Raw genomic sequence first — 21080 nt, forward strand, 5'->3', positions numbered from 1 at the left:
ATTCACAGCAGCTCTTTTTGTAGTGGCAAAGACTTGGAAATTGAGGGGATGCCCATCAGTTGGGGAGTGGCTGAACAGAGTGTGATATATGTATGTGATGGAATATTATTGTTCTATAAGAAATCATGAGGGATGGGATTTCAGAAAAACCTGGAAAGATTTGCATGGATTGATGCTGAGATAAGCAGAACCAGAAGGACATTATACACACTAACAACGACATAGGTATTGATTAACCATGATGGACAATAGTCCATAATCAAAGGCAATTTTACAAGACTTGTGATGGAAAATACCATCTGTATCCAGAGAAGAAATTGTGAAGTTTAAATGCAGACCAAAGCTTATTATCTTAAAGTTATTTTATGTATTATGTCATTTTTTTCTCTCTTATGTTTTCTTCCATTTTAATCTGATTTTGCTCACAACATTATCAGTAAGGATCTATGTTTATTATGGATTATATATGTAGAACTTATATCAGATTTCTGATGGGAGAGGGGAGAGGGAAGGAGGGAAAAAATGTAAAATTCAAAAGTTTACAAAAAACTACTGTTTCATATAATTGGAAAAATAAATGAACAAAATAAGAATAAAAAAAGATGACATCAAGGAATTCTATGAACAGAAGAAAAAAATGGGCTAGTCAAGAAGTAACAACAAGGAATAACAGGTGACTGTTCCCTCATGGGAGGAAGTAGGCGAATGTTGTTTTGGACCAGCAGTGTGGATGGCTTATCCTTTACATTATTGGAGGAAACATTCAATTCAATGAGATCCCAGTTGCATTATTCATTCCCTTCACTAAATGTCTGCAAGCAAAGGCTACAGTGACTGCTAGTTGAGTATGTTGCAGAAGGGATTGCTGGCTAGCTAGGGTTTGTACTAGATTGTCTCAAGGTTCCTTTCCATTTATGACATCCTGTGATTCAGTGAATGTTAAAAAGAGAAGAGGAATTCATGAGGGGCTTATAAACATAGAGGCACACCTTCTTTACGAATGGAACTACAAGCTAAAAAGAGGATCAATGTGGCCATAATGCTTGGGTTTTCAAGCTATCTCCTTTCCTTAACTGTCCTTAGTAGAACAAAAAATTTTCCTTTTTTACCCCGTATGAACACTTGCTGACCATCTGAAGACAGTGCAAACACAGGCTGCCAGGGATTTCCCAAACAATAAGTAGGAGAAGGACCCAATTCACAGATGATCTGAGACTTGGTCATATCCATGATATACACTGATCCATCCCAAATAAAGAGAAGTATCTGGGGAAGCAAATAGATTTTGAAGTTATTAGAGGATTGTAGATTATATTGCCAGTGTTCTTCACTCACAGAAAGAACTCTGGGGACTATGCAGTGAAAATAATTGGGAATCCTAGGATAGAATAATGGTAACCATTGGATAACAATCATATCAAAGAAAAGCTTATATTGCTACTCCTCATCCAGTACCTTGAACCAACAAGAGCTTTAAATTAAAACAAGAAAAATAGAAAACAGTCCATTAAATAGTTTGTTTGCTGAAGAATTATTTGTTAACTCATGATATTTGTTAACAATGAAAGGGGCCGTGATTTCAGGCCCCAGTCCTAAGCTAGGAATCATTTACATCCTAACAGAGGCCCAGGACCAGGACTAAATTAACCCATTGAGATTTTAGAAGAGTCCTCCAAAAGGATGAGCTCTTTTCCTATAGTCTTTGCTTATTTGGGGTGTTTACCAAATTTGAAAATTGAAAGTTACTTACCATAGAAGGTAAAAATGGGATGGGAGCCAGAGTACAAACAGTTTCATTTGGATTCTTTACAGGTCTATTAAAAAAAAAAGATATTGTGGGTCTTGAGAAATTCACTAAGGAATAATGACAATTGGAAGAACCCTGCAGTTAATAGGCAGAGACCTGTAGGCATCTGCTTTAGTCAGTTATGAAATTCCACATGCCCTAAAAGGGTGCTTGCCATTGTACATACCTGTATGAAAGAAAGTACATGCACACTGGCCTGAGCACATTATTCCATTTCCATTTATATTTTTATCAGAAATAATAACAAGAATACCATGCAGAAGATATTATGTTGCAGTTGCTTTTTTTTTAGGAAAACAGTAAAACACAAAAAATGTTTGTCATAAAATATAAACATGTTTCTCCAAATCCTTAAAATACACAGACACAACAAATTTTGTTTAGCTCACTAACCTCTCCATGACCACACTGATGCTTGGATTCTTCGATTTTTCACCTTTCACCAGATGAAGAGACCCATCGGTGCACAACACCAGAACCTGCACTTCACTGGAGTATCCAACTTGTGGAAATAGGCATTCGTTGGGGCTTCCAATATTTTTCAAGAAGTGAATACTTTTGCATGAACATCCCTCTGGGAGGGAGACCACACCAAGTAGGAATCCTGGAAAAGCAAATACCCATAGTCTAGTCAAAAAAGAGCTTGTACAGAATGGAAGATTCTTTATAAGAGAATCAGAGGGGGCAGCTAGATGACCCAGTGGATAGACTACTGATCCTGAAGTCAGGAAGACCTGAGTTCAAATCCGATCTCAGACACTTAAGAGTTACTTAGCTGTGTGATCTTAGGAAAGTCACTTAATTCCATTGACTTGCAAAAACAAAAACAAACCAAAAAAAAAAAGACAATCAGGATAAACACCATATAGAAGGCAGTGCTTGAGAGAAATTATGAAAGAAATATAAAAGATAGGTCTTGATTAATGCAGATTTAAATAATGTGAAATTGGTTTAGTGTGAGTTATAAAATGATACCAGGTCACATAAAATGTGAGTCAAAGATATGAGAAAAATACCTATTAGTAAATCAGGGTATACTAGACTAAGGAAGAAATATGTCTAACTATCTTAAGAGAGCTTTTAGGACTAAAGAAGGGGTTGTGACCTCATTCATCAGTCAATCAGTAAATAAGAATTTATTAAGTGCCTCTTTTAAGTCAAGTGCTGAGCCAGGCACTGCAGACACAGAGACAAAAATGAAACCATTTCTGTTCTTAAGGTATTTAAAGTCTTCCAAGGGAGAACACATGGACCTCTATCACCATATGCAGAAAAAATTTTTTTAAAAAGGTTATTTAGGAAGGGAAGGAACTAGTAATAAGGAGAACCAGGATAAGCTTCATGTAGAAGGAAGCAGTGCTCGAACTAAATCTTTTTTTTAGGTTGTATTTTTTTTTTTGCAAGGCAAATGGGGTTAAGTGGCTTGCCCAAGGACACACAGCTAGGTAATTATTAAGTGTCTGAGACCGGATTTGAACCTAGGTACTCCTGACTCCAGGGCCAGTGCTTTATCCACTGTGCCACCTAGCCACCTAGTGCTTGAACTAAATCTTGAAGGAAATAGAGATAGGTCCAATATTCATGCAGGTATTAATAATGTGAAATTTGATTTAGTATATAAATGTGACCCAAAATTCAGTGAATGAGATGCCTGCAAACTAAGGAAAAGTTTTAATATGCTACTGTTTCTTCAGACTATACTTGCCTATTGTGACCATATTGCCATATGTGAACGAGACATCCTGGACATCAGATTGCTAAAACTTAAATGAATTTTTTTTAAAAGAGCCCTTAATAAAATGAACAAAAAGAATAATACTTCAGCTGGAAACACTAACAGTTGAAAAAAGATTAGAACCAAAAAACCCTGATATTATTGAGTGGAATAAATGTGGTTATCGTAACTCTAAAAATAGAATATGGCAGAAAGATTATTATAAAACATGCAGGTAAAAAAAGCATTGTGTTTTTTTGTGGTTTGCAAACAATTATTAGGAAGAATATTCTTTCCCTGTTCTTGGAGCTGTGAACTCATCCATCCTTTCTGGAGAGCAGTTTGGAATTATGCCCAAAAGGCAACAAAAATGTGCATATCCTTTGAGCCTGCAATACCACTACTGGGGCTATACTCTGAAGAGATTATGAAAAAAGGTAAAAACATCACTTGTACAAAAATATTCATAGCAGCTCTGTTTGTGGTAGCAAAAATTGGAAATTGAGGGGATGTACATCAATAAACTATGGTGTGTGTGTGTGTGTGTGTGTGTGTGTGTGTGTGTGTGTGTGTGTCTGATGGAATATTATTGTTCTATTAGAAACCAGAAGGGATGGGAATTCAGGGAAGCCTGGAGGGATTTGTATGAATTGATGCTGACGAGATGAGCAGAACCAGAAGAACATTCCACACCCTAAGACCAACATAGGAGTGATGATCAACATTAATGGACTTGCTCATACCAACAGGACAACAATCAGGCACAATTTTGGGGTATCTGTGATGGAAAATGCCATCTGTATCCTGAGAAAGAATTGTGGAATTTGAACAAAGACCAAAGCCTATTACCTTTAATTTTATTAAAGATATTATGTAAGTTTTACAATTTTTCCCCCAATCTTACTTCCCTCCTCCCACCCCCCCATGGAAAGCAATCTGTCAGTCTTTACTTTGTTTCCATGTTGTACATCGATTCAAATTATTACCTTTAATTTTTAAAAAAATGTTATCTTATTATATAATTCTGCTATATCTCATACTTTATGTTTCTTCCTTAAGGATATGATTTCTTCTCATCACATTCAACTTAGATCAATGCATACCATGGAAACAATATAAAGACTAACAGACTACCTTCTGTGGGGGTTGGGGGAAGGGAAGTAAGATTGGGGAAAAAAATTGTAAAATTCAAAATAAATAAAATCTCACAAAAAAGAGGAAAAACTACCATTGCATGTAGTTGGAAAAATGAATAAAATATTAGGAGAAGGAAAAAAATATTCTTTCCCTGTTCTAATCTACCCTTCACATAACTGGTAAAGTGATCCTCAAAGTAAAGGTTTGACCACATCACTTCTCCCTACTCCATAAACTCCATTGGCTCCTTATCACTTCCAAGTTATAAAATATTCTGCTTGATGAATTCAAAGCCCTTCCTAACTTGGCCCTCTCCTAACTTTCCAGTGCTTCTATACTTAACCTACTTCATTGCTCTCTTGAGATCCAATGGGACAGGTCTCCTAATTGTCCTCAAATAAGAAACTCTTCCAAATTCATCCTTTTTTTTCTGGCTGACCACTCTGCTTGTAATTCTTTCCCTCCTCATCTTGACCTCCTGACTTCCCTGGCTTCAGGTCCAAGCTGAAATCTCATTTTTTTTTTTTTAGGTTTTTGCAAGGCAAATGGGGTTAAGTGGCTTGCCCAAGGCTACACAACTAGGTAACTATTAAGTGTCTGAGGCCGGATTTGAACTCAGGTACTCCTGATTCCAGGGCTGGTGCTCTATCCACTGCACCACCTAGCCGTCCCTGAAATCTCATTTTCTATGGGAAGTTCCCTTTAATTTTAGTTCCTTACCACTATTGATTATTTCCAATTTATTTCATTTATAGTTGGTTTGTACATAATTGCTTGCAAGCTGGTTCATCATTAGACTGTCTTTATATCTCTAGTGTATTTAGGAAAATATTTGACACATTGTATTTAATAAATGTTTACTGATTGAACTGATTAATAGTATTGGAAATGTATTCTCTTTTTACTGGATAGATTGAGAATCACAAACCCATAATCCAAGCCCCCCCAAATACCAACCCTATTACTTTACCTAGCAGAGCAGCTACTTAAAGAAAAAGTTTATTCAAGTTTACAGTATCGAGTTTGTCAGTTTCACAGCATGGATAGTGAAGTAAAATAGAAATAAAGCACACAGCGAAGAAATTTTTACTGCAAGAAGCAGTTGGTACATTAAACATTGAGGTTAGTGGCATAATGTTAAAATTATTGGAGAGGTGGCTAGTGCAGACAAGGATGTTTTGCAGAAAATAAAGAAAGTAGACACAGGATCAACACATTTTGATGTGACTGAAATGGACTTATTCTAGAGCTTACATTTCTTTTTAAAAAAAATTTTATTTTTTCCAATTACTGGTAAAGATAGTTTTCAACATACTTTTTTTGGTAAGATTTTTAAGTTCTACATTTTTTTTCCCTCCTTTCCTTCCCTCCTCCTCCCCTTGACAGCTAATAATCTGATGTTATCTACTATCATGTTAAATGTATTTTCCTATTAGTCATGTTGTGAAAGTAGAATCAGAACAAAAAGGAAAAAAAATGTGAGAAAGAAAAAAACACAATAAATTTTAAAAAGTGAAAATAGTATGCTAGGATTTGCATTTAGGCTTTATAGTATTTTCTCTGAATGTCATTTGGTATATTCCATCACAAGCCTTTAGAATTGTCTTTGGTCATTGTTATTGCTGAGAAAACTAAGTCTTAGTGGATCATCACATAATGTTGCAGTTAAGGCATACAATGATCTCCTGGTTCCACTACCTTTACTCAGCATTAATTCATGTAACTGGTTCCGCTACCTTCACTCAGCATTAATTCATGTAAGTTTGCATTTATAAGAAAGAAAAAATTCAACCTATATTTAAAGTGTCCAAGGATTGATCACCTGCCCATTTTTTAAAGAGTTGTAGTGCATTAGATCCTAAAGCCCATCCTCACTGGTTTCCAAATTCTCTTGCTCAAAGAGGTGAGGCTCCAACTATCCATTCTTTGGAGAACAAATAAGGAGGTTGGATGACTAAAGCTGTTTTCAAAGTCTGGTTTCCAAGTTATTTTAGGACAGCTGTTGAAGAACATTTCAAGGATAACAATGTGGCATTTGAAGCATTACTGATTTTAGAAAATGCTCTAGGTCAGGGATCAGCAAATTATGATTTGAAGGTCAAATCTGGTCTGTTGTCTGGTTTTTATATTTAAAAGTAAAAGTTTTATTTTATTTAATATAAAAACCATTCTTAGCTGGGGGTGCATAAAGGTAAGTGTGTAAAAGCAGCAGGGGCAAGATATGATTCTCCAGATCCTAGTTTGCTCAACTCCTCCATTGCTAGTACCCAAATACTCTTGGGTGATTTTGTGAAAATGTTAGCATGTGAATTCTTTGAGATGTGGATAAACCTTTCAGTATTTATCAGTATATGTTTGAAAATTTAAAGAAAAAAATACTTCATTCTATGCAGCTAAAATATTTTAAATGAATTTTGATATTTTCGTCATAATGACATTTTCACCATATTGTCTGTGAAGGTTTATCTTTAGGTACCATATTCAGCAAGTAAAAAAAATAATAATTTTGCTTTTTTATAGACTCATTACTTTGTTATAAACTGAATCAGAAATATATATTTAGCTGTTATTAATAGATAAACTTTTTTGTAAAAAAACTTATTGTATATTTCGACTGGGCTAGAACCAACAGTCATATTTTAATATGACTGTTAGCTGTGAAAAGTGTGATTTCACATGATGCTATGACTTCATGGGCTTTATTATTCACACCAACGGGGACCTAGCTTTAAGTTATTCTATAAGGAAGAAAAGCATTTCCAGTATGGATGATGATATGGATTGGCATGCATAAGGAAAAAAGCAAGAACAGATTTAATTAGATTGTAGATGCAGGAAGAGAATTAATGTATAATAGGGCTAAAAATTAGGTTGGAACTAGATTCTGAAGAATTTTAAATTTAAAAATTTAAATTTAAATTTAAAAAGAGGCAATAAGGAATCATTAGAGTTTATTGAGTAGAGAAATGACAATGGTCAAGTCTATGCTTACAAAAAACAATTTTTAATTAAATTTTTCTCAGTAAGCAAAAATCTGACCTCTCCCTTGCTCTCTACTTCCCCTACCACCCTCTTTTGAAAAAAAAAAAGAAAAACAAACTTGCTATTACAAATATGTAAAAACAAAACAATTTCTGCATTGGCTATATCCAATAAATCAATAAATGTGTGTGTGTGTGTGTGTGTGTATAAATGTCTCATTCTCTACTCTTTTTTTTTGCTATCAAAAGGTGGTTAGAATTTTTTTTTATCACTAGTTCTCTGTAGTCTTAGTTGGTCATTACTCTGATTAGAGTACCTAAGTCTTTCGAAGTTTCTTTTTTTTTTTTAAGTTTCCATAATCACACTAAGAGGAATGTTACTGTTTATTCTTGTTATTAATCAGATACAATTGTAGCAAAGCTCCAGTCTTTTAAACTCTAATATCTATAGATGTAGGAAATTAAAATAACATTTCAGGGAAATCTTAACACATGAAATAGTTAACCATCCATTTATACTTTTTTTATTTGGAAATGTTCATATTGATGCAGAGAAATTGGATTTTAGAGACACAAGATATCCATTTATTATAAAACAAGAGACCTGGAAATTATTTACATGATGAAACAAAGATTTCAGAACTTCAGTGGGATGGGCAACTTTTAGAGGCCACTTCATTAGTGATTTCAGTCCACATATTTCCCCAGAATGTCACTATCTCTAAATAACAAATAGTCCTTGTCCTCTATAACTACTTTGGTGCCACTGTATTCTGGAAGAAGAACTTTGTCTCCAACTTTCACACTAACTGGCTGAATCTCTCCACTCTTTCCTTTGGATCCTGATCCAACAGCCACTACTGTGGCTTGTAATACTTTTCCTTGAGACTTCTCTGGAAGCATGATACCTCCCCCTTGGTAACAGTCTCAGCAGCACTCCTTTCCACCAAAACTCGGTCAAGGAGGGGAAGAAACTTTCTAAAAGCCTGCCCTTCCATGACTCCCACCGGGGCCTGCAGCTCACTGTCCGGCTCGGTGTGTCTGCTCCGTCCCAAAGTTTCTTTAAAATAATGTTATATAAATTGTTTTCCCAGTTCTGTGCTCACTTAAACTGCAAGTCTTCCCAGATTTCTCAGAAATCATTCCCTTCATCCTTTCCTGTCCACAAGAGTTATTCTTTTAATTGAAGAATATTGTAAAGATAAACTTGTTGAGACAAGTGTTCCCTCTGAACCCTAATACTCTTTTTGGTCATGACTTTCAGTTACTTCAATCATTCTAAAACTTTCTCTTTTCAGATTGCTTGACAGACTAGATGTTTCTGTTATACAATACTTTACATTTTCTTCTATTTTTCACTCTTTTTTGACTTTGTTTAAATATTTCTTGTTGTCTTATGGAATCATTAATTTCTATTTGGTTCATTCTGATTTTCAGGGAGTTTGTTGATTGAGCAAAGTTCTGTATCTCTTGTGCTAATCTGTTAATTCTCTTTCTAATACTTTCTTCCACAGCTATCACTTTCCATTTTTCTTCCTTCTAGCACTCTCATTTCACTTATTAAAAAAAAACTTTTTTATTAAGATATCTTTTTTTTATTAAGATATCTTTTTTTTTTTTGCAAGGCAAATGGGGTTAAGTGGCTTGCCCAAGGCCACACAGCTATTAAGTATCTGAGACTGGATTTGAACCCAGGTACTCCTGACTCCAGGGCCGGTGCTTTGTCCACTGTGCCACCTAGCTGCCCCTAAAAAACTTTTTTAAAAAACTCTTTTCCTTTAAACTCTAGCTTCACCTCTTACAAGAATTCTAGTTGAATTTGTGCCCAAGATGTGCTTTCCTTTAAGGCTTTGCTTGTAGTGGTTATGGGAAATGAAGTGAAAGTAATGAATATGGACAGACTTTTTCTAAAACTTTAACTATGAAAGAGAAGAAACAATGGAATGATTATCTTGATTGATGGTAGGATCTAGCAAAGATTTTTTTAAGAATGGAGGAGACTTGGGGCAGCTAGGTGGCAAAGTGGATAGAACAGTGGCCTTGGAGTCAGGAGGACCTGAGTTCAAATCTGACTTCAGACACTTAATAATTACTCAGCTGTGTGGCCTTGGGCAAGTCACTTAACCCCATTGCCTTGCAAAACAAAACAAAACAAAAAAAAGAATGGAGGAGATGAGCATAATTTAGGCAGCAAGGAAGAGAAACCATAGAATAAGAGATTAAGGATTAGAAGAGGGATGACTGAAGAGGCAATCTACTGGAGAAGGGGGGATAGGATCAAAGGCAAAAAACCCCTATATATCTATGGGTATAGATGAATTGATCTATCTATCTATCTAGGGAATGATATGGAGAAGGATTATCTTATTAGAGACTGATGTAAAGGAGGAGAGAGTAGAGGAATAATGTCAAGGGGTTTTGAGATGATGAGAAGGGGAGAAAAGGGTTCTTGAATTGCCTCTATTTATTTAGTAATATACAAAGCAAAGCCTTCAACTGAGATCACAGAGGAAAGGTGAGTTAAGTCAGGTTTGAGGAGAGGTGAGAGGATCTGGAGCAGCCCCTTGTAGAATGCAGAATAAAGAATCAACTAGGGAGGGGTGAGGGAATTGCCTTGCCAGTCAAGAGGGGGGCCCATTTAAAGTCAGATAATAATGTGCATTAATGGTGGACCTGGTCAGCTTGGTTATATGACCTCTAGATCTGTTCAGCAGCATGTGAGTGGGAGAGAAGGGACAGAATGTGGAAGTAATCCAGAGCTGGATTCAGGCTTGGTAAAGGGGTCAAGGATTCAAGAAGAGATAACAGTGTGAAGTTGAACTGGATAACTACAAGATAGAAACTAAGAAAGGTATAGGTGTAGTGTTTGTCCTTTGTTCTCAAAGAAGATCTCAGCATCAAGGAGTGATGTCATGACAAGCACATGAATTGGATTTGAGTGAGAGAAGCTGGGCTAATTCACCAATCTCACTTTCTTCTCTGGAATCATTTGGGTCCAGGGGCCAGATATGAATCAGGACAACTGGAGGTTGCCAGGATACAAGGCAATCAGTATTATGTGACTTGCCCAAGGTCACAAAAGTAGTGTCACATAAGTGGCAAGTGTCTGGGGCCACATTTGAACTCCTGTCCTCCTGTCCAAGGCTAGTGCTCTATTCACTGCATCACCTGGCTGCCCTAGGAAGGGAGTAATGTGAATTGAGAATAGGGTCCATGGCTTGAGAAAATATTGATGTATAGAAGGCCTGGTGGTCATGATAAGGAAGGAGAATAGGTTTAGGAGGGATATGTTATAGGAAGAGATAGAATGATAGGAGTAATGATATACTGGGGGAAAAACAGGAATGACCACATGGCATACTTTTAAGTTAAATCTGTATATTAACATTTTCTCCATTACTTCTTTAGTTTGGATAAAGAATAAAACAATAAATCAAGTCCTGATTTTATAGTTTGCCAATTTCTGGGGTATAAATGCTCACATTGAAAATTTAACAATTGGTTCTTATGAGCTGGTTTGCACCAGCTCCAGCATAAGAAGTTATGACCAGCTAGAGAAATGTCCATTTTTTTTTTTCATCACAGGAGTGAAACATTTATGGGTGATGATGTCTGGGACATAGTTAGCTTTGTGTATGGCTTAGGTGTAGATGAAGGAACTGAGAGCTTAAGGTGTTTGAAGGAAGCATCAATCTGTAGGTTGATGTCCCCCAGGATTAGGGCAGGTTGATCTCCCCCCAGGAATTGGGAGGAGAGGACGAAAGTGATCCAGGTACTGAACTCCTTGAGAATGGAAACTATTTCTCAACTGATATATGGCCAAAGAATTTGTATAGAAAGTTTTAAAGGAAGAAATGGAAACTATCAACAATCAACAATAAGGAAAAATGTTCTAAATAACAAATAATGAGAGAACTGAAAGTAAAAGCAACTCTAACATTCCATCTCACACTCAAGAGAATGTAAAAGTTGACAGAAAGGGAAAATGACAAATGTTAGAGGAGTTGTAGGCATACAGGCACAATAATGTAGTTTTGTGGAGCTATGGATTAATCTAGGCATTCTGGAAAGAAGTTTGAAACTAAACACCCCCAAAATGATTAAACTGTGCCTACACTTTGATCCAGTGATACAAATAAGAGGTATCAAAGAAAGAGAAAAAGAACTTAAATATATGAAAGTATTTATAGAAGCTCTTTTTGATAGAGCCCCCCCCCCAAAAAAAAACCCCAGAAAACTAAGCAGGTAACCATTTATTGGAGAATTGTAATGGAATACTAGTGGACCATAAGAAGTGCTAAAAAGAATGGTTTCAGAGAACCTGGAAGGATTTGTAGGAACAAATGCAGAATAAAGGGAGTAGAACTAGAAAAACAATTTATATAGAAATAACAGCATTGAAAAGACAATTGACTTTGAAAAACACAAGAACTCTGACAGATGCAATGTTGACCAATTCCAAAGGATAAAGATAAAGCATGCAACCTGCTTCCTGACAGTTTATGGTAACCATTATTTATTTCTTTATTAAATATTTTTTATTTGCTTTTTCAACAACATGAAGAGGTCATTTCCACCAGTCTTTTTTTTTTTTGGCAAGGTCTTGAATTTTACATTCTTCTCCCTTTCTTCCTTCCCTTCCCCTCACTCTGACAAAAAGCAATATAATAGAGATAGGTTCTAAATATGTAATTATGCTAAACAGAGTATGGTGACTATTATCAAAGGGCCTCCAAGCTCCTCCTACTTAAATGTAATTTTATTTTACTTTTTAAAAATGAACAACCATTTATTTTTCTCTCTTTCATACAACCCTTCCAAATGAAAAAAGAACCCTTGTAACAAACATAAGAATTGAGAGAGAAGTTTTATTAAGTAAAAACATTTACATAGTGAAATAAGATTTGCTTTTTTTATTCTTAAATTTTAAACTTTAATATAACAATGAGAAAAGAAAAAATATTGCCACGCACTCAGTAGAATGCAAGAGAGAATTCAATATAAAACAATGAAGTTCCTTTTCAAGAAAATCTATATAATAACTACTACATACTTTTTTCAAAGCTACCTAGCTTTTCTTAGCTTCCTTGAAGGTTTTCTTTTGTTTTCTGCTGTACACTTTTTTACTTTATTTTTCACTCCCTTAATTCCCCCCTCCCCCAAGGAAAGCAAAATTAAGCATGGATATATATGTGTGTGTGTGTGTGTGTGTGTGTGTGTGTGTGTGTGTGTGTGTGTGTGTGTGTATCTGTAAACCTACACATATATGACAAATATATACTCTCATAAACATTTATATAAGCTTGTACTATGCTTATTTCTACTTGTCATTTTTTCTCTTAAGTTGGACAGCATCTTTCTTCATATATGCCATTTTTTGCCTGTTTTTCTAAATTGACCAGCTTGTCATTTCCTTCACCATAACAATATTTCAAAGCAATCACATTCTATCTGAGAGATTGTCTGTGGAAGTTTTTTCCAATTTTCTACATTCTTTCTATTCTTAGCTGCATAAATTTTATTTATACAAGAAAATTTTAACCTAAAATAATTAAAACTACCCATTTTATGCTTCAACAATGCTCTCACCAATAATAGACTTAAGGTTTGATATTATGGAATTTGTTTTCCTTCATCTTTTTTCCCCTGGTTTCTTTGAAGTTCCAGACCTTTTGTTTTCCAAATGAACTTTGTTATTATTTTTTCTAACTTGGTAAGATAACTTTTTAGTAATTTGAGATGGCACTAAATAAATAAGATTAGTTAGATCAAATTATTATATTAGCTTTATTTTTCTATAAACAATAAATATTACTTCAATTATTTAGATCTAACTTTGCATAAAGATGTATTTTATGTTTATGGTCATATAGGTCCTATGTCTGTTTTGGCTGGTACACTCTCAGGTATTTTATACTATCTATTTCAAATAGTCTAAAACAATATTCAATAATTTTACTGACACAGTGTAGTTTCCCTATTTTTCTTTTGATTAAATCTAGTTTAGCTTTAACTTTGTCTGAGATCATGATTATTGCCCCTGCTTTGTTTACATAATAAATTTTACTCCTGACCTTTTTTCTTTTTTTAAGTTTTTGCAAGGCAATGAGGTTAAGTGGCTCGCCCAAGGCCACACAGCTAGGTAATTAAATGTCTGAGGCCTGATTTGAACGCAGGTACTCCTGACTCTGGGGTGGAGTGGTGCTCTATCCACTGTGCCACCTAGCTGCCCCCTACTCCTGACCTTTTTAAAAAATCTTTGTGTGGATCTCTCATTTTTATGGCACTCTTTGAAAGCATCATATTTTGAATTCAAATTTTTTAATCTGCTATCAGTTTCCGTTTTATGAGTAAATTCATCCTATTCACATTCTAAGCTATAGATGATATAAGGTTTGTAAAGTACTTGATTTCATTTGATCCTCTCAACAATCCTACAAAGGGGGGGTGCTTATTATCTCCATTTTACAGATGAGAAGGAAGCAGATGGGTAAAGAGACTTGTCAAGGGTCAAACAGCCTGTAAGAATCTGAGGTAGAATTTGAATTCAGATATTATTAGGTCCAAGTACATCACTCTATCCACTGCTACCACATAGTTGCCCCAATTCTGAACTTCAAAGAGGGAGAGATTTCTGAGTGATGGAATCAAAAGGAAAAATGAGGAGTATTACAATGCTCTCTTCAGGACCAATGTGATGAGTATAGAGAGGTATGAAAGAAAGTGCTGTTGAAGATGGCCAGGAAAATAGTCTTGTGGAAGATAGATCTCTATGAGTACTAGAGATGGAAGGATCATAAGAGGAAAAGATACAAAATGAGGAGTTTTGGAACAGGAATTTCAGAGAATAGAATTTCAGAGGGTGGGCAGAGAGGAAATAGGATGTGGTTATAGGAAATGAGATATAGAGTTGAAGAGGATAAAAATAAAAGAAAGAAGTAGGGATTAAGGATAGAGATGATTTATCATTACAGGGATTGGGGGAGTTAACAAGTGATTGGTATTATGGTAGCCTTTGGGAATAGGAGGGAAGTAGAAATAACTTTTGAAGATAGCAGAAGTATTAGAGAATACTACTTAATGGCAATTGATTGATTCTCTCCCTTTTCATACATTGCTGTCCCCTTTTTAAATGTCTTAATTGTTTTTGAATTCACTGGTCATTCCCTTAAAATAGATGACAATGTTTAAGCAAGATTTATAAAAATTCATGACTGAAAGCCTATTTGACATTGCTTTCCTGCAGATACCCATTTCTCTAAGGAGAGGGGGTTATAAGAACATTACTTTATTAAGACAATCCTAAAGGCATGTATTCTATTTCAAATAATATTTTATTTTTCCAATGATATGTAAAAACAATTTTAAAAATCTTTTCTTAAGCAATCTTTTTTTAAATTTTAAGTTCTAAATTCTCTCATTCTTTCACTCTTTTCCCTGAGATAGCAAGCAATTTGATATAGGTTACACCTATGCAATCATGCAAACATATTTCCATATAAGTTAAAGGTATTTATTCTAGCACCTGGCAAATAAGTATATACAGGTGTTTGATAAATATTTGCTAAATAAAGATGAATAAGTGAATAGTGGGATAGCTTGATTGGCTCAGGATGGTAGTAGCAAAAAATAGTGTGGAAAGAAGGCTGGATTTAGAATCAAAAGACTTTAGTTCAAACTTACTCCTTGTGTGGTCTAAGACAAGCCACTTTACTCTCTGGGCCTCAGGTTCCTCAAGAGGGTTGGACTGACCCCCTTCTATCTAAAAATCTATGACCCTGTGATCTTAATAAAGGTCAAGTTCCATTAGTAAGCTAGCACCAATTAGCTTTCAGTAATTTTTAAGAATATTCAGATCTTTTCAATGTATATCATGGAAACAATGTAAAGACTAACAGACTGCCTTCTGTGGGGGTTGGGGGGAGGGAGGCAAGAATAGTGGGAAAATTGTAAAACTCAAAATAAATAAAATCTTTCTTTAAGGAAAAAAAAGACCATGGCAGCTAGGTGGTACAGTGGATAGCCACTTAACCCCATTTGTCTTGCAAAAACCTTAAAAAAAAAAAAAGACCATTCAGATCTTGGGGTAGCTAGGTGGTACAGTGGATAAAGCACTGGCCCTGGAGTCAGGAGGACCTGAGTTCAAATCGGACCCCAGACACTTTTTAATTACCTAGCTGTATGACCTTGGGCAAGTCACTTAATCCCATTGCCTTAAATAAATAAAAATTAAAAAAAAGAATATTCAGATCTTTTCATTTTGAGGCTTTCTCACATATCACTATGACAAATATCACCGAGAGCCCCCAGAATGGCTACTGTCTTTGGTAATAGGATGGAAACTTAAAAATGAAAAACTCACCGTTGGCTCGATCCCACAACATAAGCACTCCATCCTCACAAGCCAGCAGCAGGTAGGATGTGCAGGGGCTGAAGGCCGAGTTGGTAATTGGAGCTGCAGTTGGCCACACTCCATCAGGTTTCTGATCAAAATCTAAGGGAAGAGATGCTCCATTTACTTCAAATATTCATTACTAACAGTTTCTCTAATTTTTCAGTCCTTGTATGATAAATTTTTAAAAATTCAGCATTCTGGGATTTGTTCTGAATTTAGGTAAATTCAAACATATTGTCCTGAACAGGTAGTATTGAATGATAGGGTTAAACAAGTAGATACCAAGTGATAAGGGCAGTAGGGATCTGATGAAAATAAAGTTTCAAAAGTTTGGACCTTTCAAGCTCAATTGTTTTGATAATCTCTCAAGAATGGTCCACTTTTCATTGGTCATTTCCATGAAGACTTGGCCTAGTCCCTACACCTCTTGTGCCTTCTGAACAGATGGAGGTAATAGAAGGGCTTCTTCAGAAAAATCTCCATCAACTAGTTACAAGAATTATCAGAAGAAAGGGGCTCTGTGAACCAACCCTGTTAATTGGTCTTAGCTTCAAGAAACATCTCATTTTGCCATCCATCTGCCCTGCTAGTGATCCACTTAGGTCCAGAGAGCAAATCCCACCCACTTCCTAAGGAGTTAAAATCTCCTCAGTTTTGGAATTCTGCCAGAGGGTTGAGCTGTCCTGATTGGTCAAGGAGTGAAAAATCCTCACTTCCCCAGATGAGGTTTATATCCTATCCAATTATCCCCCAGGGAAACCAGGGTCTTCTTCAGGCATTTTGCTCTCTACCTTAAGTACTACCTCATTCCTTGTCCCTAAAAACAACAAAAATGAAATCCCATTTTTCCTGACAAGGGTGACAATCAGCTGCCTATGACTCCCCAGAGATCAACATTCCCTTCTCTTGACCACCATTCCTCATTTGTTGTTTTTGTTGTCCTTCATTGTCCCCATGGGGACTAATGCCATCATGAGTGATGTCTTGACTTGCATATAAATTTGATTTACATGAGTCAGCTTCACTCTCTTCCAGAGTCATCAAAATCCAATAGCAAGACAAAAATCACAATGATTGGCAATAGCTCGCCCAGGATAAGTGGGTCTTTGATATCTGACCAAGCTCCTTCATGGCTATTACAACAAACTGTTCTCATCTACCCAATCCCTAGGGGAAGACTTTATATGCTTGGGGTGATTCTAAATCAACAATAGCTTAAATGGGCAGCTAGGTGGCACAGTGGATAGAGCACTAGTCTTGGGAGTCAGGAGGATGGGAATGCAAATTAAATCCCAGATACTTGCCACTTAGTAGCTGTGTGATCTTGGGCAAGTCACTTGACCCTGACTGCCTCACATCCAGGGCCATCTCCAGTCATCCTGATTCATATCTGGCCACTGGACCCAGATGGCTCTGGAGGAAAAAGGGAGATGAGTGACTTAGCCCAGCCCCCCCCCCAAATCTAATTCACGTGCTTGTCATGGCATCACCTTCCAGATGTCATGGTCTTCTTAGAGAATGAAGTACAAAAACATCAATGGGTTTAAGGTCTGTCAGTTACCTTCAACCTGGTTTAGTCTGCATGTTGAGATGGTTTTACTGGATGGTGGCCACTGATCACACCACAGCTTTTTGGAGCCACAAGTGAGAGTCGGGTGATAGGTAGATACCAAAAGGGTATGACCAGCCCTGAAAAGGTTCAGCAAGACTCATAGCAGTGGGGCTAGACCTTCCTGAATACACCATAAATCTATGTGTAGTTTTCTCCTATTAGAATGTAATCTTCTCAAGGACAACTAACTGTTTTTGTATTTCTTGCCTATCATGTATAGTATGGTATAATGCTTTTATATTCATGATGATACAAGGCCAAACATGTTCTACCCAGCCACAGATGGCCCTAATTACTATTCCTAAGAATTTTAAATGATAACTGGAAGTTAAACATCTAATAAGACACTAAAATTCAAAGAGAAATTAGTTTAGATTTAAGCTTCTTCTCAGCAGCAAATTATCTTACCCATTTTCTCTTTGTCTTTGCCTTTCTCAGTCTCTTTTTCTTTTGGAGATCGGAAAAGTGAATAGAGGAAGAAATTATTATTTCCAGGCCAGTGTATACCTAGAGTATAGCACATATCTGAGAAATGCAAATGGGAAAAGGATGTTAAAGCTGGCTCTCATTTCCCTTGATGACAGTTAAGTTTTTACCCTTATTTAAAATAAGTGGTAGCTCATTCTAATAAATACTGCCTATCCTGCTTATGAAGATGAGCCAGATAGTATCTTGAGTATTGAAGCATAAACTCTCTCAGGTGGAGTATGCTGAACTTGTGTTTAGTTTGTTGGTCATTTCTGTACTTCATGCTGCTCTTGAATCTTTCTATTATGTAATTCCCAAGGAATATTTATTTTGGATTAATTTTTCTCAAAATATTTTCTTATGCTTTCAGTTTGCATCTTATATATCTCTGGAAAGTACATTATTTTCTAGGTTTAGAAAATATATAGCATGTGGTAATGTACTACTATGACAGCACATCTCTCTATGAGACCTGATGCTGAATCTTAAGTTCTGAGTCCTTGGTCCTTTTTCTTCTTATATAAAAGAGACAACGAGAGATGCCTGCTCTTTTATATGGAGGTACTTAGACAATATTTTGGCACAAGGCTCAATGTCCTTATTAGGTGGGTAAAGAGTTAACACTAGAAAGGAGGAACCTAGAACAGCTGGTATTTTGTTAGTGATACAAGTATAAGATGAAATTAAGAATGTAGAAAAAGAGGGAGCAGCTAGGTGGTGTAGTGGTCCCTGGAATCACAAGGACCTGAGTTCAAATATGACCCCAGAAACTTAATAATTACCTACCTGTGAGGCCTTGGGCAAGTCACTTAACCCCATTGCCTTGTCAAAAAAAAAACAAAAAAACAAAAATATAGAAAAAGAATAACTGAGGAAGCCCAAGTAGAAGAGATTAAGTCAGTGTTATACCATGCACTGCCCAGGCTGTTCATCCTTTTGAGAGTGGGAAACATATAAAATATTTCACCTTAAAGCAAGTACACAGATTTGTCTTCAGTTGTTATATTAACCAACCAGCAGGATGTTTTAGTATTACAGAGAAATAATCTAATCAGTCTATATCTATTCTAATCAGTAGCTATAGAATAATCATGTTATTTCTGTAGTTTTGGCTCAAAAAAAATGTATAACACAGGATATTCATCTTTAAATAGAGAGCTCATTCTCTTTTTCTTTTATATTTATTTAAGGCAATGGGATTAAGTGATTTGCCCAAGGTCACAGGGTTAGGCGATTATTAAGTGTCTGAGACTGGATTTGAACCAGATCCTCCCTCTTCACTCCAGGACTGGTGTTCTATCCACTGCACCACCTAGCTGCCCTTGGGAGCTCATTTTCAAAGAGCAGAGGGTAAAGATGTTAAGTTCCACTTTTCAAGGAATACAATGAACAAATGGGAACTATGTTAACAAAGTTAGTATTGTTATCTAGAAGCTGTGCTTCTCAAGGAAGTTCTTCTGCAGCACTGATCAACAATAGTAGGAACTAATAGGGAATCTTTCTGAAAAGGAAAGCTTAGAAGATTTTGAGTATCTGAACCCAATGTTGGCAGAGTTTGAGCTTTATACAAATAAAGTCAGATTTAAATAACTGGAGAAATATTTATTGTTCATGGGTGGATCAAGCTAATATAATAAGAATGTTAATTTTATCAATCTACTTATTCAATGCCACCCCAATTAAACCACCAAAAATTACTGAGTTGGAAAAGATAATAACAAAATTAATTTGGAAGGGCAAAAGCTAAAGAATATAAAGGAAATTAGTGGAAAAAAGTGAATGGAGGTATAGTAGTACCAGATCTTAAACTGTATTATAAACAGTAATCATCAAAACTATCTGATACTAAGAAATAGAACGGAGGATCAGTCTAATAGAGATGTACAATACACAGTAGTAAATGAATATGTAATCTTCTGTCTGATAAAAACAAATCTCTAAGCTTTTGGAATAAGGACTCACTATTTGGTGAAAATTGGAATGCAATCTGGCAGAAAATTGATATAGACTAAAATCTTATATTGCTTACCAAGATAAGATAAAAATGGATACATGACCTAGACATAAAGGGAAATATAAGTAAATTAGAGAAGTATGGAGCATATTACTATCAAATTTATGGGTAAAAGAAGAATTTATGAACAAGAGATAGATTATGGGTTATAAAATGGATAATTTTGATTATATTAAATTTAAAAGATTTTTGTACAAATAAAACCAATGTAGCCAAGATTAGAAGGAAAGCAGAAAGTTTGGGGAAAGATTTTATAGTCAGTTTCTTTTATAAAGGGTATCATATCTCAAAATTATAGAGAATTGAGTTAAATTTAAAGAATATGAGTCATTTCCCAAATGAAAAATGATCAAAGATATGGAAACAGGTTTTTAGAAGGAAAAAATCAATTATATAGTTATCTAATTATAGATAGTTGTACATATTTTTATGTTATATAAAATATTCTAAATCATTTTTATTAGAAAAATGCAAATTAAAACAACTCTGAGCTATTATTTCACACTTAGCAGATTAGCTAAAATGATAGAAAAAGAAAATGACAGTGCTGGAGGGGATGTGGAAAAATTGGGACACTAGTGGAATTGCAAACTGATCCAACATTTTGAAAAGCAATTTGATATTAAGACCAAAGAGTTATAACTGTGACTACCTTTTGACTACCTCTATTAGGTCTGTTTCCCAAAGAGACAGGGAGAAAGAAAAAAGAAAATGATTGACAGTTTTTTTGTGGTAGCAAAGAAATGGAAATTAAGGGCTATCTAACAGTTGGGGAATGATTGAGTAAGTTGTGGTATAAGATGGCGGCAGAGTACTGCTGTACTATAAGAAATGACTAGCAGATTGGTTTTAGAAAACAGAGAGATCAAGAAAGAAATAATAGAGTGAAACTAACAGAACCAAAGGAACATTATATACAGTAATAGCAATATTGTTTGAAGAGTAACTATGA

The 21080-nt window shown here is 35.5% G+C and overlaps 1 protein-coding gene and 1 pseudogene across 7 annotated transcripts in view; both read right to left on the reverse strand.

Annotated features, from left to right (window-relative positions):
* WDR93 (WD repeat domain 93) overlaps positions 1–21080 on the reverse strand; it is a 68243-nt gene that overhangs the window by 21624 nt on the left and 25539 nt on the right. For all 7 annotated transcript variants that reach the window (XM_074234094.1, XM_074234090.1, XM_074234092.1 and 4 more), the window contains 5 exons: positions 18055–18171; positions 16002–16133; positions 2201–2411; positions 1751–1814; positions 1110–1266 (listed from right to left, as the gene is read on the reverse strand). In XM_074234094.1, coding sequence (XP_074090195.1) covers positions 1110–1266; positions 1751–1814; positions 2201–2411; positions 16002–16133; positions 18055–18171 — 681 coding nt within the window. The remainder of the gene's footprint in view (positions 1–1109; positions 1267–1750; positions 1815–2200; positions 2412–16001; positions 16134–18054; positions 18172–21080) is intronic.
* Positions 7204–9138, reverse strand: LOC141521483 (10 kDa heat shock protein, mitochondrial pseudogene; annotated as a pseudogene).

Source organism: Macrotis lagotis, chromosome 4 (genome assembly GCF_037893015.1).
Source record: "Macrotis lagotis isolate mMagLag1 chromosome 4, bilby.v1.9.chrom.fasta, whole genome shotgun sequence".
NCBI lineage: Eukaryota > Metazoa > Chordata > Mammalia > Peramelemorphia > Peramelidae > Macrotis > Macrotis lagotis.